The sequence below is a fragment of the Dicentrarchus labrax genome, unplaced genomic scaffold (genome assembly GCF_905237075.1).
Source record: "Dicentrarchus labrax unplaced genomic scaffold, dlabrax2021, whole genome shotgun sequence".
In the NCBI taxonomy this organism is placed as follows: domain Eukaryota; kingdom Metazoa; phylum Chordata; class Actinopteri; family Moronidae; genus Dicentrarchus; species Dicentrarchus labrax.
In genome coordinates, this window is record NW_026136704.1 from 28,788,817 (window position 1) to 28,808,466 (window position 19,650).

The 19,650-nt window shown below is 41.3% G+C and overlaps 3 protein-coding genes across 6 annotated transcripts; 1 reads left to right on the top strand and 2 right to left on the bottom strand.

Annotated features, from left to right (window-relative positions):
• The first annotated feature begins 3 nt into the window (after positions 1–3).
• Positions 4–2,972, top strand: b3gnt2l (UDP-GlcNAc:betaGal beta-1,3-N-acetylglucosaminyltransferase 2, like). The gene is made up of 2 exons (XM_051397559.1): positions 4–145; positions 1,235–2,972. The coding sequence occupies exon 2, from the start codon at positions 1,378–1,380 to the stop codon at positions 2,653–2,655; it is 1,278 nt and encodes a 425-aa protein (XP_051253519.1). The 5' UTR covers positions 4–145; positions 1,235–1,377; the 3' UTR covers positions 2,656–2,972.
• A 1-nt stretch (position 2,973) lies between these two features.
• bckdha (branched chain keto acid dehydrogenase E1 subunit alpha) lies at positions 2,974–8,965 on the bottom strand. Its single transcript, XM_051397558.1, has 8 exons — positions 8,675–8,965; positions 7,310–7,486; positions 7,120–7,206; positions 6,915–7,023; positions 5,713–5,874; positions 5,412–5,618; positions 5,177–5,318; positions 2,974–3,963 (listed from the first exon to the last, which is right to left on the bottom strand). The coding sequence occupies exons 1-8, from the start codon at positions 8,786–8,788 to the stop codon at positions 3,621–3,623; spliced, it is 1,341 nt and encodes a 446-aa protein (XP_051253518.1). The 5' UTR covers positions 8,789–8,965; the 3' UTR covers positions 2,974–3,620.
• Positions 8,966–10,678: 1,713 nt separating this feature from the next.
• Positions 10,679–19,073, bottom strand: LOC127362148 (uncharacterized). Of its 4 annotated transcripts, XM_051397546.1 has the most exons (16): positions 18,960–19,073; positions 18,613–18,790; positions 18,323–18,501; positions 18,141–18,289; positions 17,208–17,386; positions 15,636–17,111; positions 15,416–15,555; positions 14,667–14,841; positions 14,422–14,526; positions 14,115–14,307; positions 13,489–14,036; positions 13,247–13,391; positions 12,926–13,157; positions 11,718–11,846; positions 11,232–11,306; positions 10,679–11,155 (listed from the first exon to the last, which is right to left on the bottom strand). In XM_051397546.1, the coding sequence occupies exons 1-16, from the start codon at positions 18,978–18,980 to the stop codon at positions 10,790–10,792; spliced, it is 4,290 nt and encodes a 1,429-aa protein (XP_051253506.1). In that variant the 5' UTR covers positions 18,981–19,073; the 3' UTR covers positions 10,679–10,789. The 4 variants fall into 4 exon arrangements, with proteins under 4 accessions (XP_051253506.1, XP_051253508.1, XP_051253507.1 ...); XM_051397548.1 differs by having other exon boundaries at positions 15,711–17,111; positions 18,141–18,501; XM_051397547.1 differs by having other exon boundaries at positions 13,489–13,991; positions 18,141–18,501.
• Positions 19,074–19,650: the final 577 nt, after the last annotated feature.

The window sequence follows — 19,650 nt, forward strand, 5'->3', positions numbered from 1 at the left end:
TTTCGATTTCCTCTTTAAGAAAACTATGGGGTTAATAAAGTAAATGATGCGGTTTCCTGCACCCAGTCGCCGGCCGGTAGGATCAGAAGGCACTGTACCGGAGACCGCTGCAGACTCTGCTCGGTGTGCGTTCATCCTGGGTTCAGTAAGTACTTTATTTTTAATGTTACATTAACTTCAATGTGACTGGTTTGACCCCTTTAATCTCCAGGTTAAAGGTCTCACCCGGCGCTCCGTTTTTCTAGCTCTGCGCCCTCGTTTGCATAGTCCAGGCAGGTTTATCGATACTTTAATCTAATCATACTTCAATGGGATAAGCATAAACGTAAATACAACGTGGCAAAGATGAGACGTTTATTGATCTCTCACAACAGCTCAGGGGGAAGGTAGAGCAAAGAGCAGAAACATGTCAAACAATTACAATAAAATAAGAATATAATACAAATCTGTAATATAAAAATATATACATAATATACAATAAAGTGGAATATGGTCCAGATGGATATCTGTACGTGAGCGATGTTATAAGGTACAAGATGCAATATGCATGTCATGTTTCTGTCTTCTCCTTAAAGCCATTGCTCTCAGATGTTCTCTGAATTTAATGTGGTGCTGTTTAATCAGCGAGGCCCCTCAGGACTGTTCTCCTCTGTTATTTGTACGAAGCCGGGTTGCTTCTAATTAAACACCGGAGAGATGGATGGACTCCCAACAGAGTGCCGCTGCAGACCACATGCGGCAGGTTCAGGTAGCATCTGCACTGTTTGTTAAAATATATCTACACTGGAGCTGGAAACTGTACACAGCAGCACTGAAAGCAGATTGGAGTTATTTTTGTTCTCTACCAGCAAAGTTGCAAACAATGTTACCTTGAACTAATTAGATCAATTAGTTGTGTTTTTGCTTGATAATATGTCAGTGTCGACATGGTAGTGTCCTCAGCATGTCAGAGGATGGTAATATAAAAATCTATGTGCATTATTTCAAACTAAAACAACAGGTATTCTTCCAATAAAAGCTCTTAAAGTGGTTTGACAACAGGACATTTAGAAGTATAATTCACAATTTGCATTAAATATTACACTTAAAAATAAACTAATAATAGAATAAAAATCTAGAATATAAAATGCCAAATGTTAATTTTACATTGAGGTTTAAGTCTGCTCACAGATGTGAAGTTTCTGATGTGTTGATGTACATTAAGGTGTCAGCTCTGTATGTTTACTGTTGGCAGGTACATCCAGTGTATCACCTGCTGGCAGAGTCTCTGTAACCTGAGGACAATAACACACCAGGTTCCAGGACCATTACCCCCTGAAACAGGATCCATCTCTAGGAACGACACACCACACAGCTTGGTTTACTTACCTCGAGCCAATGAGGCGGATTCAAACCATGACTGCTATGGTTCTCCTCGTTACTTTATTTCTGATTTTTTTTTACTCGACCCTTCATCTAGAGACGACCTCCGGTCACAAGGCGGGACCAGAGGACTTCCTGAGGCATCCGAGGCTCCTGGTCCACAGTGACGGCGATGTGAAAACCCAAACCTCGAAGCAGGAGAGCGCCGCCACGCCTCATCCTGACGTCCACAACGTGTCCGTTTCTGACAGCCTCAGACAGACCATCTCTCAGAACGGAGCCTACTGGAACCGTCTGCTGTACTCGGCCCTCAGGAACCTGAACAAGAGAGGAAATACTGTCAGACGTAACTCTGACTGGTCTCGTTGCCGGGAGACGAATCAAGAGCTTCTGCAAACCAACGTGCACGACTTCACATCCTACCCTGTCTTATTCCAGGACTTTTTGCAAGGCATGAACTGCAGGTCCCCTCCAGTCCTGATCAATCAACCCAACAAGTGCGTCTCCACTAAAGGTGACAACCAGACCGTCCTGCTCTTCGCCATCAAGTCGACTCCTGGAAACTTTGAGCGGAGACAGGTGGTACGTGAGACCTGGGGGCAAGAGGGGATGTATCAGAGTGGACTGAGAGTACACACACTGTTTCTCCTGGGTAGCTCCCAGCTGGACGACCCCAACCTTAACCCACTGTTGTCCTTTGAAGCAAGACACTTTGGGGACCTCCTGCAGTGGGACTTCCACGAATCCCTCTTGAACCTTACGCTCAAAATGAACATGTTCCTCCAGTGGACGCTGAAACGCTGTCCACATGTCTCCTTCGTCTTTAGTGGGGATGATGATGTATTTGTAAATACACCGGCACTACTCAGCTACCTGCAGTCTCTGGAGCCCTCGAAGGCCTCTAAGTTGTATGTCGGACACGTCATAAGCACAGCAAATCCTCTCAGGGACCCTAAAAGCAAGTATTACATTCCTCTGAGCTTCTATGACGGCCCATACCCTGCTTATGCTGGTGGAGGGGGTTTCCTTATCTCTGGAGCGTTGCTGCAACCCCTATACTCAGTTTCACACGTAATACCCTTCTTCCCCATCGACGACGTCTACACTGGGATGTGCACCAAGGCTATGGGAATTTCTCCCGAGGCGCACGCAGGTTTCCAGACCTTTGATGTCAAGGAGCAGGATCGTGAGAATCTGTGCGTACATAAAGATCTTATTCTCATCCATCAGCGCTCCCCACAGCAGGTGAAGAAGCTGTGGAGAGGCATTCACAGCCCGTTGTTGACTTGCTGAACAGGGCTGGTGGGCAAAGGATGCAGCAATGAAAGAGTGAAACACTGACTGCAGCGACATAGACGAGCCACGGCTTATCTGCGTTCATCTTTGTCCTTTTCGTTGTTTTTGTTTCTGTTTGCAGCAGGAAGAATTGTAAATTAGGTTTTTTAAACGGACTGAAACTTTCCAGTGAAGTTATGAAAGACTGGTTGTTATGACAGAAATATATTTCCATCCCTGGATGAACAGAGGACTTTCAGTCAAACTGTTGCGTGTCTCTATCTCTAATCTCCCACTTTCCTATTTAATTTAAATAAATAATTCAAACAAGACAACTGAAAGTTCAATAGTTTATTTTCCACAAAACACCAAACATGTAACATGAGCTAGATGGGTGTACAGTTCTAGAGTTGAGAAACAGTGTGTAACAGCATACAAACCCATTTAAAATGTGGGTGTGTACACTTAAAACTATATTAACATCGGGAGGTTCTTTAACACGAGTTAATTCAGTCACCTCAATGATACACAAGGAAACCTGTTAAATACCACAATCACTGTAGAGGACAGTCACAAGCGAAGGAGCATACTCAACAGAGGTTAACTTCCACCGTTTATTGCTTGATTTGTGTGTTATTTCTTTATGCATAATCCATTCCAACTGCAGCAGATGTTTTTTTTTTTTTTCCACTTAAAGAAGAAACAACATCTTGGAATTGCTGTGAAACAAGAGAGGGTACAGAGAAGCTTTACTACTGACAGTATGTTAATCTGTTAACTTAAGGCACCAAAACCCAGAGGCATGAAGTACAATGTTTTTCACTCTGTCCCCTGTTGTGCAGAAAGAAAATGACACATCATATCAAAACTATACTTTTATGAATATAGTTAAAGGTGTCCAACAGTTTACCCCAAGTCTCAATCTTTACCCACTACCACGTGTTCACCAAATCACAACTCGTTCCATCCCCGGGCAGCGCAGTTTATTTATCATACAGGTCCAGTGGGTAGTGCTCTTTGTACTGCTGCACGTGCCTCCACATGGCTTCTCTCTGCTTGACCAGATTGGGCGTCATCTCCTGGTACACATCAGTAAACATCATTTCGGGATTGGGCTTCTGGCGTTTCTCGGCCCTCTCGAACGCCTCCATCACCGTCTTGCGGGACTGCTTCCGCCAGCTCCTCTCGTCGTCCTCGCTCCACCAGCTGCGGGCCGACATGTAATGTCTCAGCCTGGAGATGGGATGGTCCTGCTTGTCCCAGTAGTTCACCTCGTCCACCGAACGGTAAGCCGAGCTGTCGTCACTGGTGCTGTGGTGGCCAATTCTGAAGAGTGGACACAATTCTTTTTCTTCAATTGGCTTTTCATAGTACAACATTTTCACAGTGAGTACATTTTCACTCTTCATAAAATGTTCCTTTTGTTAGAACTTCACTTAAAGTGTGAATCCTTCCTAAATATGTAACTTTTAATGCACAAGGTATAGTTTAGGGAGGAAAAGCTTACAGATAAGTGCATGTATTATTAATATTTTAGTATAATTCACAGATCTACTCTTACTCAACCCATCACCTAATCTTTTATCTTCCCCAACATATCACTGAACGAGGTCAATTTTGAATAAAATGTCGAGGTCCTCACTTGTAATTTACTTTCCACTCTTATTTTTCCCCCCTTTGATCTTAACTTGTGCGACACAATAGAAAGGACTGACAACTCAGTGCAGCAAGCAGCTGACCACAAAACCCGAACTGTATTTGATCAGATATACGTTTTGTTCCATTTTTTTGTTCCTCAATGTTGACCTTGTATTTTGTTGGTGTGGTTGTTTTTCTGGGTTGGGTGTCGTATTGCTGGGAGGATTTAAAAGCTTGTTCATGTTCTTTATCTGCTGTTTCTTTGGATATAAAGAGAGAAACTATTTTCTGCTTGCTTACAATTCCTCTTTAATGACTCATCTTTTATCAGTTTATGTACTCACTGGGAAAACATCCAGTGTTGCACCTCAAAAGTCCCTTTCTAGCTCTATTTATGTAATAAATGAGCGCTACCTGCTCAAAAGGATTCTTTTTTTTTAATGTTTATGACTTTCCACTACAGCAGTACCAGTTCACATTATATGTAATGCTGAAGGCAACTGCAGATGCATGATGGTTGTGGTTCACATAGCAGTTTGCCCACAATGAATAGATACTACACCCAAAAACCCAAGCTTCCTTCTCTAGCTCCGCTTAACTGAAGTAGCTGGTTGCTTAGTCAGTTTCACACAGGTCTTTCATACAGGTCTGCCCAAACAGTGATCATCCAGTTGACCTCATTTACAAGAACATACTGGGGTTTGTAAAATGAGGACATAGTAATTAGTTCAAAATCTTTCAGTGAACTGCTTAATGGTGTACTCAGGTTTAATGATCTGAACTCACAGTTGGTTAAATTCAGATCGTTTAACAGAATATCTTTTCATGTTAATCATGGCACAGTTAAAACCTTCACTGGGGATTAAACGAGGGTCTGAACATGCAGAATCACTCAACCAACCTGTAGGTCATAGCTTCAATGAGGAAGGGCTGGTTCTCAGCCACAGCCCTGCGGCGCGCCTCCTTTGTAGCATTGTACACAGCAAACACATCGTTACCATCCACACGGATGGACAGCATGCCATAACCCGGACCACGAGCAGCTGTTCAATCAGAGAAAGAATGAAACGTGTGACCATAAATCAGACACACAAATCGAATCAGATTCTGCAGATTACGGCACCGAGGCTCCTTACCAATGCCATCTCCCCTGTACTGCTCGTTGGTGGGGGTAGAGATGGCGTAGCCGTTGTTACGACAGAAGAATATCAGTGGACATTCGAGGGTGGCAGAGAAGTTGAAGCCGGCGTGTGCGTCGCCTTCGCTGGCTGCTCCCTCTCCGAAATAACAGATCACAGCACGGTTCATGTTTTCTCTCTTGTAGGCATATGCAGCTCCAGCCGCTGAAACAGACACATCAGGCATTAATGTACATTTACAGGTGTAAGCATTGGCCTTAAGGGCTGGAGAGGTTTACACACAGGGTGTACAGCTCACCTTGAGGAATCTGAGTGGCCAGAGGAGAGGAGATGGTGACAAAGTTCAGGTCTTTGGAGCCGTAATGGACAGGCATCTGCCGGCCCTTGCCGAGGTCATCGGCGTTGGCGTAGCACTGAGCCATGAACAAATCCAGAGGGAAACCACGGTACATCAGCACTCCTGTAGGGCCGCATAGGAATTATGATACTGTTGCTCACAAGAAAAGAACATTATGGTCAAAGGGAATGCAGGGGTGATCCAAAAGGCTGCAGGGTAGGCATTAATGGAGAGGTTATATGGACAACACAAGAGTGAAGCAGTGGTGGGGGGTGGGGGGGGAGGAGTACAGACGGTGACAGCAGTCAGGTCGGCATATGGATGGGGAGACGGCTTTTAGCTGTACTGGCTATGTTTTCCTTCTCCTTTGTCTATTTTACACACTTTTCTCTCAGAAACAATAAAACAAGAACCACAAGTAGTGCTGTGTGTAAATATCTTCCCTGTACAGTTTTAAATATTTCTATATATTTTTTTTTATTTATATTTCAAAAAGTACTTAATCATTGTGATTTTTATGCACCAACACACCACGGAAAAATTCCTTGTACGTGTAAAAACTTACTAGGCAATAAAGCCGATTCTGATTAAAAGTATTTCTAAGTGGTTGTATGTTAATGAATGTTGAGCTAGTTTAAAATCAGGTCACTACTGCTGGTAAAATGGATTATAGAACAGTGTATTCTTTATGATGTGATGAATAATTACGACTCTGGATCTAAACGAATCAGTTCTCTGTTTCCCTTTTTTTTTAAAGATGTGTAATTTTGTTCAAGATACGCCGTCTATTTGTGGCTGTATTTTTAGTTGTAAAGAACTTCAGCTGCCGTTAATACAAAACGTGATGTACAAATAAAGACTGACTTTGTGATTTTTCTGAATGACTGAACACCTGAGTGACTGATACAGTGTGACATAGGGTGTGTGGCACACAGGTCGTGGGATTCACTGACTGAATGAAGCATTGTTTCCCTAGAATATCATCGGCCATGTGATTATTGTGCACCAAAGGGAGAACTGGCTCACTTATAATGTAGCTAAACTACTACAAAAATGAGATGTAAAAGTAAAAGTAAAAAGTAAACTGTTTTAATCACTATCAAACCTTTAAAGTAAAAGTAAACTTGTATCTAAAATGGAAACACGTGCGGTCTGATCCTTACCAGCTTCTCTGTATTGACCGAAGACCATGTCCGTTGGGTCAAGAGCAGCAGCACTACCAATGTGTGTCCCCTCCTCACCATAGTTGGTCATGTAAAAGGAGATCCGACCCTGTAGCAGAGACAAATTAAGACCATGTTACAACATTCTTCAGCTGTTCCATGGTTACACCAGGAAATGCATGAGGAAACAACAACAACAACATACCTGTCTCTGAGACTCATAAAGAATGCGGTCCATTGTATTCAGCAGAGTCATCTTTTGATAAAAGTTCAAGACTGTCTCTTTGGAGAGCTGGGGGCAAGAGAGGAAACACACCAAACAAATTAGCTTTGGCCCAATAAAGTGAGGAGTGGAGGTGTTTGAATAACCAGGGGCGAAGGCAGGGTGACAGTACCTGAGGGTCCTGAGAGGGGTTGATGATATTGCCCTGCCTGTCCATCACCCGGTACACTGGGATCCCAGAGATGACATTGGGCTGAATGAACTCGAGCTGATCCACAAACTCGGCCGAGGCTCCAGGGAACTGTGGCTTTTCCAGCGTTGAGTCAAAAGGCTGCTGCTGCCGTGCGGCCTGACAGATTGAATACAAGCATTATTTATTAATAACAGCACTGTGGCTGTGGCCAAAGGAAGGCCCTCTCTAAACTCACAACACAAAAGGGGGGATTCATCTTTCTCTTCATAACGATTTACAAAGAACAAAAGCTTCAGCTGCTCCGTTAACACTGAATGGGAAAAAAAAAATAACTTGTGGGATTGTGTAAGATCTGTGATTTAATTCTTTTTTTTTTTCAAGAATATAAATAAATACATTAATAATAATAAGAATTAGAATAATAGAAGAAGAAGCTGAAGAAGACATGTTGGGAGTTAAAATATACAAAATGAATGTATTGTTCTCTACTAACAGGAAACTATTAAAGAGACTGTATGTGACTCCAGAAAAATACCGCCAACTGAAAACCTCACAGAAAGCTCATAAAAAAATCACTTCAAGTGTGAATTTGTTTTTTATTTAAAGTTATTTTCTTACAGTAAAGTGGTGCGCCAGTTTGACTTTAATATTTAAAATGTATTTTTTGACTTGTCATCCTTTATTTATGCATTCATTTATCAATAAACCACATTGGTAGATTATAGTTGCTGATATCCTGACCTCTGAAAACACATGTGTAAGAATATTAAATACATTTTAACTCCTAAATGATTTCCTTTAATAAAAACACAATAAAATTATGACTTTTAGTGACACACACCTGATATAAAGACACATAAAATTCAGAAAAGGGCATAAAAAATAAGAAAACAACGTCACTTTCTCTCCACATGACGTTTGTTGTTATTATTACGTCATTAGGAACTTGAGGGCGGAAGTGCTCTCCTCACGCCCCTTCGCTCGACCAATAGGAACGGAGCTAGCGTTAGCTCAACCGTCGCCAGGCCGGCTACATAGCAACGCTGCAGAGTCATAACAACACACACAAGGCTCCACTCAACCTGTGTCAGTAAAGATATTGATTATGCTTCAAATCACCTCCACTTCGACCTCACACGCGTTCGGGAATCAATACAGGATTAAGGTTACTCTCCCGCAAGGTTGTCGGCTAAGCTCCCGTTAGCTGTCTCTCCCAAACTATCGCGATAACTGACGGAACGCGATCTTGGGTAAAAAAAAAAGACCCCGAACATAAACATTAAATTTTCTATCTCTTATAACGACACTTAAACCAGCTCGTAGCCTCTTAGTTTACAGACTTACACTGACTCTGAAGGCTCTGTGTGGAAGCAGCCTCGATGCCTTCAGTCCTGTCGTCTGGAGAGCAGCATGGAAACATAATCCATACATTTTATTCAAAGTCTTCACCGCCGCCATCTGGAAAAAACAAAATAAAAGTCCTCTGGCGTCTAGCTTTACGGGGATGTTAAACTCTAGTCAATGTGTGGGAGAGTTTAAAGATTAGTTTATTAAAACAGCCACCGTTTGATTGGCTTTCGGTGTGCTGCTCTGCTGTCCACAATCACTGGTCGATTATCTTCATAAAGCAGCAATAGAGGACAGTAATCGATCACATCCGGTCAGCCCTTCAAAATAAAACTCAACAGTGACCGTGAGTTTAAAAAAAAAAAAAAAAAAAACGATTCATGTTAGACATCAATAATCAATTAATTATAGTTCCCTACTGCCAATATCCCCCGGTAATCTCTAGTTTCATAATTTAAAAAGTTAAACTAAATATGTATTTTTTAAAATCTCAAATTAATCGTTATTTACTCTATATTTGATTTACAAATTGGGCCATGTTTTTTTTTTTTTCCAACTATAAAAATGTGTAGAAAACATTGTTTTACTTTACCCTTCATCTTTAAAACTCCTACCTACAACGCACAAGCCTTTTGCACTATTTATATTTAATTTACACTTTAGTAGTTTAATAGTTTTAGGTTAGTTTTAGTTTTTTAGTTTAGTAAAGTTTAATTTTCTGCTTATATTTTGCACTCCATATCCTATTTGAACAATGCATAGTGTATATACTTTATAGTTTTATATCTTCTAATATTAATAATATTAATAATATTTTTATTGTGATATTCTTTCTCTGTTTTTGCATTATTTTGCCTTATTGAACCTGAATTTCTCCTAAGGGGGATAAATAAAGGAATATCTTATCTTATATCTTCTTATATCTTATCTTATCTTAGTTTGAAGGCAACGCAGGTAACTTCCGGTACAATCCCACCTGCCTGTTTTACTTTACCATTTGGTACCTTTAGCCGTCAAACTCGTTTTCTGTTTGTTTGTTTTTATTATTTGCACCTGATAACATTTTCCGCATTGCTTTATCACAAAGAGTTCATTCAGTCACCTTGTTCACATTTAAAAACATCCTGCAGTGATATTAAATGTACAATATCTCTTGAATACAGTTGCTCCAGTTGGCTTCAATAGCCCGAGCTGCCATGTTTTTATTGTTGTTTGTGTGTTTACTTTATTATACTGTGACATACACAGGGCTGCTCTGATTATGATCAGTACCCTCACCTGTTATCTGCCTGTATGTGTAGACTTAAATATTAAATCTGTGCACAAACTGAAACAGACTGAGTGCCTGTTCTTGTGCCCGCCTCATCATTTATTCATGGGTTTTTAAGATCTTTATGGCTCTTTTAAACTTTATTAATAGGGAGACGTGATAAAGATCAACAGACGAAACTCTTCCAGGAACTCCAGGAAGAGAGAGAAGTCAGACTGAGCTGTGTTAGAGGTGAACAGGTTAATTTCTGCATTCAGTTTCAACCAGTGCGTCTGAGCCCTGGGTATTTAGTACAATTGTGATAGTTTGGGAAACTTTAATTCGGTTAAGTACTGTTAGAAATGTACTGATTTTAATACCAATACAACAAAAGAATGGTGCTAAACCAGGGTTGGATTTGAGTGCTATAATCTCCAACTCAAGCATACTTTTGCTTGACTCACAAATCATTTTATTGTAGTGAAAACTGCTGAATGACTCCTGCATGAAGAGTATAAGCAACCATTAGCTGGTTACACATTAAGGTCATACAGAGGTTGAAAGAGAACAAACTCAAAGCTCATTCAGCTTTCTGATATTCTTTGTAAAACGTAGAATTCGTCAACAGGAGAAATAGTGATTTTATTATTCAAAGTACATTCAAGTTAGACAAAAATACTTTTTTTGCATACGTGACCAAATATAAAAAATATTTTCTTTACATTATGTGAAAATAATGATTTAACTCCAGGTTGATATCAACATAATTTTATTGTATCTGCACGGTGAATAAAGTGCTTGAACAAATACCTCATGAATAACCTTTTTTGCATTGCACATATTGATTGTGGATTCAATTGTTTTTAACAATTTTTCTGTAAAAAAATCTGCATATCTACCAGCTCTGGTAGAACATGTGACCTCTCTTGGCTGATTGTGTCCCCCGCTGTGGAAAACACTCTCTCACGAGGGGTCGACGATGCTTGGATGCACAGATATGAGTTAGAGAGTCGAGACAGGAGGGGCAGCGTGTCTCGTCTCTCCCACCACCAGGCCAGAGCGTCCTCCGATGTGGGTACCGCGGGCAGGTTTCTGTACAGCTGTAGCTCTTGCTGGACTCTCTCGGGTATCGAAGGTGTCTTTTCTGGAGCTGCGCTGCTCTTCAGAGCTCTGTCCTCCTCCTCAAAAAGCTCCTCCAGGGCAGATAACCTCGGCCTTTTGGGTAAAGTCTGGCAAAACGAAGCAAAGCGTGTCGACAAGACGAGTTGGATGAAGGCAAACGTTTGTGTCATGTGGATGGATTACCTCATCTGAATACTGGTCAGTTGGGTCAGACACGTCATCGGCGTCTCTGTCCTCCCGCAAAGGTTTGTGCTCCTCCTGATTTGACACATAAAGAATATATTTAATCCTAATTTATTGACATGGGTGAGAGTGTTTGAGACAGCTGACGTCAGGAGGAGATTTTGACTATGTAGTCTGGGATCTAATGAGACAGATTAGAGATACAATTAATCTAAATATGGTCAAAATCGCAATATGGCCAAACGCAGAAGCTGCAATTCTTTGAAAAAGGGGTGAAATGTGTGACAAAGCAGCTTTATAATGACGTCCTGTGGTGCTGAAGAGACGCCATGGTCTACAAATCTTGTTCTCCAGATTAAAGACAACATGTTTGTTTGGTACAGACCCCAATAAATTTCATATCATCATGATTTTAATTGTGGTTTTTTTTTATCATATCACAATCGCTGGCACAGATATCTCTGGTGTAAAGTGTGAAAACTGCACCTCTGTTGTGGTTGTAGCTCTAACCGCAGCATTTTTCACTCTGTACCAAATCTCCTCCGAGTCAATTCTGTTCTTGAACCTCGGATCCATAGCGCTCGACTCCTGTAGGAACGTCCAAGTATCACCATCCTAAAAAGAAAGCACAAGAATGTTAAATGGTCAAACGTGTGGGGAATGAAAACGAGACGGAGAAAGCCGAGTTCAATCACACCGAAGGATAGAGCCTGAACTGAAACCTCCTCTCATGTCGGATCCAGAGGATTAAAAAGGAAAGCCAGTTCTCAGTTGTGGGGATTTGTTGTTCAAGAAACTCATTAGCACAATTTTCTTTGCACAATATGGGGTTCAGTATCTTGATCTTCTACCTCCTGAGCCACAGCCGAGGTTTGTTACTGACGTACTGTATTCTCTGTCAATGAGGCCACTGGTGCATTTTTATCTATAGAGCCACTGTTTGGTAAATGTCTGTCAGTTTATCAGGTATCGTAAGTTAAAATGAACGCAGTCTAATACAACAGTCCTGTAATAAATCCTATATAAATATGAAGTTTCTGTTAAAGCTGTTTGAGAGATGTGTTGATTTACTGAATTATAAAGAGAGATGTTTCTGTTGTTTAGCCAGCTGTCATAGATACGAATGAGGTGGACAAAATAATAGAAACACCTGTGCAAAACCAAGAATTGCCCAGACAATATCACCATTTTGACAAAAGGCTTCAAAATAATGAACCACTATCAACATAAATGCTTCAGAAAACTTCCTTTTTCCCATCACTAGTATTTAAAATCAGTGTACGACTAATTTGCATGATACTGTTTGACACCGGGTCTAAATATATGTTAAAATTAATTTTTAAAACGTTTTTTCACTCTTCTTTACAAGGAAGTAAAGATACTTAAATGAAATTCTACACCGATAATTAAACAAAGTTAGAGCTGAAATGATTTGAAATGATTTATAATTTAGTCAATTGACAGAAATTTAATCTATAATCTATATAAAGTGATTTTTGAAGCAAAATGTCCATGTTCTTGTTTTTCACTTGTGAGGCTTTATTGCTTTTCTTTATAAATTATACTTTTCACTATTTTCTGACATTTTAGAGACTAAACAATCAGTAGTGAAAATAGTTGGCAGATTAATTCTTAATGAAATAATCGTTAGTGGCTACCAAGAATAAAATTCTAAAAAGTAAAGGTCACATTACCTTGTAGCATGTGGACAGGTCAGCCCAGACTTTCCCCTTCAGTGTGGCTGTGAACAGAGTGTCCTCAGTCTGGGTTTCAAAGTGGGTCTCCAGTTTTTTCAGGATGGGAAATATCTGACTACAAGTCGGACTCTTGTCAGCTGAGACACAGAGTGCAGATGTGTACAGAGGCTTCATGATCTTAACAAACTCCTCTGCTTTCTGGCGATCATCGTCTGTGGGCGTTTCCAGTCTATGGAGTAAAATTAAAAAACAACAAACATGTTATTTCCACACAAATAATAATATTTAACTCTTAATTTTCCTACTAACTTTTATTACCTTCTCTTCTCGTCGGACTGCGTGATCTGTGGATCTGTGACGGCGGCCCGTATGGCGGCATACTGCTCTACAAACCTCTCCACCATGAGGTACAATGAGTTCCACCGTGTTCGGACGTCAAGAACCAGAGAGTGTTGTGGTAGATCTAAAAGACAGACACAATAGTGACATTCAACCTTTTAAATACAGAATATATCGAAACAGTTATAAAAGAAAGACAAGGAGATATATCATGTACTCACTCAAAAGCTGTTGTTTCTTCTGAAGAACAGTTTGAGCTGTGGAAGACCCTTTGATCCACACAACAACAGCTCTTATATTCGATGCCCATCTGGTCACAGTGTTGCTGGTGTACACCTTCTGCGCAGCAAGATTAAGTACACGGGCAAAACATCTCAGCTTCCTAAACTGTAACTTCTTTATGGCAATGTCCATACTGAACGCATTATGCGCCGTCACGGCAACAACTCTGTCTCCGACACCAAACTCCTCCAGTATACCACCTATCTGCTCTGCTACTACTGTGTCTGTCTGAGCGTCGTACACCGGCTTCGTACGGAGCACTTTCTGCTTCCTCAGGCCTTCCATCGTGAAGTGTAAAGCGACTGTCAGGTAATGTTCGTGGGCAAAACTTGTCCACAAGTCACATGTGACGGCAGCCTTAGACACCTGAAGCAGCTCTTTGATGACATGTTTCTTCTCCGCAGCGTACCACGAAGGTATCAGCGTGTTCACGAGCTGATCTCTGGAAGGCAGGTGGTACTTTGGGTTTAGTGTTTCTGTCATTTCTCTGAGTGAAAGCAGAAATGAAAATGATCAGTGGTTGTAAATAATCACATTTGTGCATCCGACTAATTCATGAACCTACCTAAAGCATGGCGACTCTGCTGTGGATATGGGATGCAATCCTTTCACAAGATATCTGGTAACAGCTCTGTGACACTCCTCTGTTCTTTGTTTGCTCAGCCTCTTACTGTCAGTCGGTGTGAAGGAGGTTGTGACAGCAGAGACAGCAGCTTCTCTGAGGTTACTGTCGACGGTCGGCACGTAAGTAGAACTTCCTGTATTAAAAAAAAGATACGCCCACCTGCATGAACTGTCCCTTTAAAAAATACAGGTGAAATTTGAAAGCTGTAAAAATATCAACTAGATTCAGGTCTCCAAATTACACTTACGAGCAACCAGGCCGTTTGTGATTATCTCCAAACACACCGAATCCCAGAATTCCTCTGCATTTGCTTCTCCAGTTAAGGACTCAGGCAAACCTTTAACCTCAATCCCTGAAAAAATAAATGTGGATTGCTGGTTTGATTGAGATCAAACACAAATTCTACTTCAGCAATATGTTATTATGCAGCAGAAAGAGAAAAGCTCTTCCTTTTAAAGATTTGAAATAACAAACGTAATATTATTTACTCACCTGCCATGTTGAAAACGCCCTTTCGATAAAGATCCATCATGACTCCAGATGGACAGTTGTGACTTGTGAGAGCTTCGAAGTGGAGGTACGCCTGAAGCACCTCGATGCCGCTCGGAGACTTCCCACCTGTTGTCTGTTCCAGCACCTCCACCACTCCACCATCAGCAGTCTGATTCTAAGGAATGAAAGCAGACAGAAATTCACATTTTCAGGCAGGAATGTAAAGAAATAATGGAGACAGTTTAATCGCAATATCAATATGTGAAGATTCAAATATGTGAGACGAGAGTTTATACACTACCTCAGAAAATAAAAGAGGATTTTATGATTTGATAAAAGATTCAGGGCTGTCCCCGACTAAAGACTTTCCTACTCGACTAGTAATTGCACGTTTCTGATATTAATTTAATTATATAGATATATATATTTGAACGCCCGCCTGTCAAACGATAACAGAAAAACCGGTAATGACTCTGAATGTGTCAGAACAAGCAGCAAGGAGACTGAACATTTAGTTCATTTATTTCAACACAGTGTAACATCACACAAGTCTCGTTCAGTGCACGGACTAAATAAATTCTAACTCCACAAAAACAAATACTGGAGGACTTTCCAAACGATGGATGATGGATAACGTAGAGAAACGTTACACATCACTAACAACTTGTATTGAATTGTGAGTTAAGTGTATTGTAACATCCCTATGTTCAGGTAACAATCTCAGTATTTTGACTTCTTTCATGAAATACCTTAATTGTGTTTTGCAGAAGCACGCACAGTTGCAGACTCAGGATTATGTGGTTGTTGTAATTGTGAAGACCCTCGCTCCACTCCTGGTAACGGTACACCATTTCACATTCTGGACACTTCTTGATAAAGGTGGAATTATCTGGAAAACATAAAAAGAGGTCTTAAAGTGGGACAACAACAACAAAAAGACCACAGTGTAATACATGTACGGAGACAAACCTTCCACCACTCCTGTTAAAGTCACCACGGTGGCTTTGTTGGTGATCAGCACTGGCTCTGTTAAGGAGACCTGACCTGGGCACTGCTGGCAGACAGTTTCAGCTGGAACCAGATGCTTTGAAAAGTGCGTTTCAAACTGGGTGATGTTTTCTGGGAACGTGGAGGGCAATCTTTTGTTGTTGTAGATGTACTTTGCTATTTGTCCATTTAGTCCTTCTTCTCCTCGAGGATAAACAATTCCAGGTGACTTCTCTGTGGAGGCTTCTGCAGGTGAGTCTTCCATTAATTCATCAATGTTCAGAGCTGCGTCTCGTTTGGCGTTTGAGGTAAATAACTCTTTGTTGGTTTGGAAGAGATACCACTGGGCTGTACATTTGTGCAAGCAGGTAATTGTCCCTGGGGAACAATCACAATGCCACAACCTTCCCTTTACATTGTATGTCACAAATAATCTTCCCAACTTGCAGCACTGCGACGCTTCGGGCTCGAACACGGAAAAATACAGGCAGTGACTCCCACCGAGGTCCACACGAGTAACAAGCGGCGCGGTGTTCTGAGTCGCTAGGTCACGGTGGTTGAGGCACTTGACTCCCATCTCCTTTCCAAACCAGTTACTGGCAACCAGTTCCTCCAACACAGCAGGTTTCAAGTCTTCTCTGCTTGCATGAGTAACACAATAATCAACAGACTGCAGATGAGGGCACTGACAATCAGGCAAACCGCTCCGCCTTTGAAAATCTGAAATAACCTCGCACCGATCTTCTTCACACATCGTTTTGTGCGTGCTGCCTGATCTGTTTCTGATGACGTGGACCGGTACGGTGGTGGCCTGGTAAGACTTTGCTACGGCGTATACCCCGTTATGAGAGTCAATGCACTGACTTCTAAGGTGGTCTTTGGCTGTTATGTCCTTCTCAGAATTTAAGTGTTTCCTGAGTTTATGTTTCCTTAAATTCTTTTTATGTAAGTAGAGGTTGCACATTGGACATTTTATTTTTCTCTGCACTGTTCTGGATATTTGACCCGGCTTGGCTGTTAAAGTAGAGAGGTGGTCCACCGGGGTTGAAGGCCCGATAGGTGGGTCAGGTGTAGTAGCAGGACGCTGATCTGCTGTAGATTTTGGTTTAACAGGAGGGTCAGGTGAAGCAGGATGTTGGTCTGCTGTAGATCTTTGTTTAACAGGGGGCTTGGGTGGAGCAGGACACTGTCCCAATGTGATAGTTGGCTGAAAAGGGGGAGTGAGGTTGAGCAGGAGGATGGCACCCTGGCCGACTGTGGTCGCCGGCTGAGCAGGAGAAGCACGCGGAGCAGCAGACTGGATGCACTTTGTTGTTTTTGTTGACGAACTTTGCGTCTTTACACACTGGCGCAAATGACTTTCAAAGTGTTTCCGAGTTACAATTGTCCTTGCACAGTACGGACAGTGAAAATGTCTTTCTCCTCTGCACTGCAAATGACACGAATGGATATTAAACTCTGCAAAGAAAGAACAAAATTCATCAGAGTGGATATAATGTCGCAGGAGAGCAGTTTGTATTACCTTTTGGATGAAAGATCTCTATATATTCTGACCTCCATGTTGTAAGGCCCTCATTCTGTGGATTTCTACATGTGTCCAAACACTTGCATAGTCTGTTTTTGGCTTGTAGACAGACGGCTTGCAGAAGGGACAGTGGTACAGCTCGCACTCTTTGCACATCTCCAGACGCATGCGGCCGTCTGATCGCCTGCGCACTGTGATATGCAAGTCCCTAAAGAGAAAGATGGGAAAGTTCAATATTACAACATCAAAAACCAACTTTGAGTTGTCATTATTTATTCTGTATTATTGGGACTGTGCTCAGTTTTGTGCCTGTGTTGTTTTTTGTTGTTAGAGTAAACTTTATTGTACCAGAGGGTGAATTTGTTTTGGGTGCAGTGCTACAGTCCGTCGCTTCACACAAAAAACATCACAATGACAAAGGCAGGTTTGTCTTTTCTGGGCTACTGTAGAAACATGGTGGACTCCACAAAAGGAAACTTGTGGTGTCTGAGATAGAAACAGCTCATAATATAATGATAATATAATTTCTTTTGCCTACATGAGTCTGTGTAATCACTGCAGCTCTGAACATCACTTTCTTGCTCTTGTGAAAACACTTGTTAGTGCCTCAGCAATTAACTCTTTTTGGTCTTAAAACACTATAAACTGTTTAAGATATCACATTGTGGCAAAAGTCGGAGAGAAAAAGGTTTATTTAGAGATTAATAAAACATTTTATATCAATATGAAGAGAAAATAAACCCGTAGACTCCACATGTGATGGGGTTTAAAAGGGTCAATTCACCCCAAAAACACAAAACTGTACCACAGTATATAAACTGTAAACTGCAAACATACAAAGTTACATCACTGTTAAAAAGCCAAGTTGACTTTGGTTGGAAGTTTAAAACCATTTTTCTTTTGCATATAGCGCCAGTGTTGACAGTGTTTGGATTAATTAGATGCACAAAAACTCCTCTCACCCTTCAGCACGCCCAGAAAGCTGCTCTCGCGCCCACTTCTCCTCACCGCACGCCCCGCACGCCTGCGCCATGTTGGCTGCACGTCCCAGCCTGCCATCCTCATCCTCGTCCTCCTCCTGCTGCTGCTGCTCCTCATCCTCGTCCTCCTCCTGCTGCTGCTGCTCCTCATCCTCGTCCTCCACCTGCTGCTGCTGCTGCTCCTCCTCCTCCTTGGCCTCCTGCTCCTCTTCAACAGCTTGTTGGACACACTGTCCCAAATGGTCTACAAACCTGTCTCTTCTTTCTAACAACTGTTTGCAGGAGGGACAGTGGAAGTGTGCAGTCGGCTTGCACTCCAAATTACATTTAAATATCGTGTAGTCTGAAAAAGAAATGCATTTCAAATGTCAAACTACAACATTTTGTTTCCACATGTTGATGCAGCATTTGCGTGGTCAATGACAGATTTAAAGAATGTAAAGAATACAGTTACCTTTGTGTTGCACTGCACGCTTTGCATGGCCTTGGAGATGTTTGTGCACCTTACTCCAAACTGTTGGTTTGAAGATCTGAGGCGTGCACAGCGGGCAGTGGACACAACTGCAGCAACTGGTGCATCTCTCTGGTGTTGGTGTGACACCCCTCGGCTGCACGGTGATGTGTGGGACAGGCTGCAGTGGAGTACATTACAGTGGAGAATGGTAAAGTTGGGAGTATTGGAGGGGAGGGGAAGGGAGGGGAGGGGAGGTAGAATGTTGTTAATTAAGAATCGTGTAAAAAACTGAATGAATATTTGCTGTGTAGGTAGCGAGGCAACATTATGGACGCAGCAAAGCTTACCTTGTTTTTAAATGTCTCCATTATCGGACACACAAGCAACACTATCCGGCTGCAGCCCCGGAGCGGAAGCCCCTGACGTGACACAATCCTCTGGCATGACGGAAGTGACGTGGCATTTACGTGTTGCGTTGAGTAAATGTACCGACATAAAATTTAAGTTTAATTTCTAATGAAAATCCAGATTTATAGGGGGAAAAGTCACAAAAGGACCTCCGTGCCCATGTATATAATTTCTATTAAAAAAAAAAAAAAGATAATATAAATAACGAAAGATCCTCAAATTCCCGCGTATTCTAAAAAAAACGTAATTTCCGGTATTCTACGTCAGTGCGTAGACCAGATTCATGACTTTAGATAATCTGGTTTATTGGTATATATCATACCAAACAAACAAGGCATGTAATTACATCATTATTTATGTTTTTATATATTTTAAAATCAATAACAATATTACTGTTTTTGCCGCTAGTCAAAGCTACAAGCCACAGATTGGTAGCCTAGCAACTGTGGATATATTTTAACGTTCTTACTATTTCCTGCAACTTCATCATTTCATTCAAAACTTATATATACTGTCAATGACTCAAAAATGATAAGAAAAATAAATAAATAAATTTATATTATATATAAAAAAACTGTAGCTGTTAAATTCGTCAAGACTTCCGCTAGAAACTTTCAAAATAAAGTAACC

Bases quoted from the DNA above. Each gene is read 5' to 3' on its own strand.
- b3gnt2l (XM_051397559.1), top strand. From the start codon at position 1,378: ATGAGGCGGATTCAAACCATGACTGCTATGGTTCTCCTCGTTACTTTA.
- bckdha (XM_051397558.1), bottom strand. From the start codon at position 8,788: ATGGCGGCGGTGAAGACTTTGAATAAAATGTATGGATTATGTTTCCAT. The intron at 7,207-7,309 runs GTACTGTCACCC...TCTTGCCCCCAG, and splicing joins ACCCCTCTCAGGACCCTCAG to CTCTCCAAAGAGACAGTCTT. The intron at 5,619-5,712 runs GTGAGCTGTACA...TGTCTGTTTCAG, and splicing joins GGCCACTCAGATTCCTCAAG to CGGCTGGAGCTGCATATGCC.
- LOC127362148 (XM_051397545.1), bottom strand. From the start codon at position 18,980: ATGGAGACATTTAAAAACAAG. The intron at 14,842-15,415 runs GTATTTCATGAA...TTCATTCCTTAG, and splicing joins TTCTGCAAAACACAATTAAG to AATCAGACTGCTGATGGTGG. The intron at 14,037-14,114 runs GTAGGTTCATGA...GCTTTCACTCAG, and splicing joins GCAGAGTCGCCATGCTTTAG to AGAAATGACAGAAACACTAA.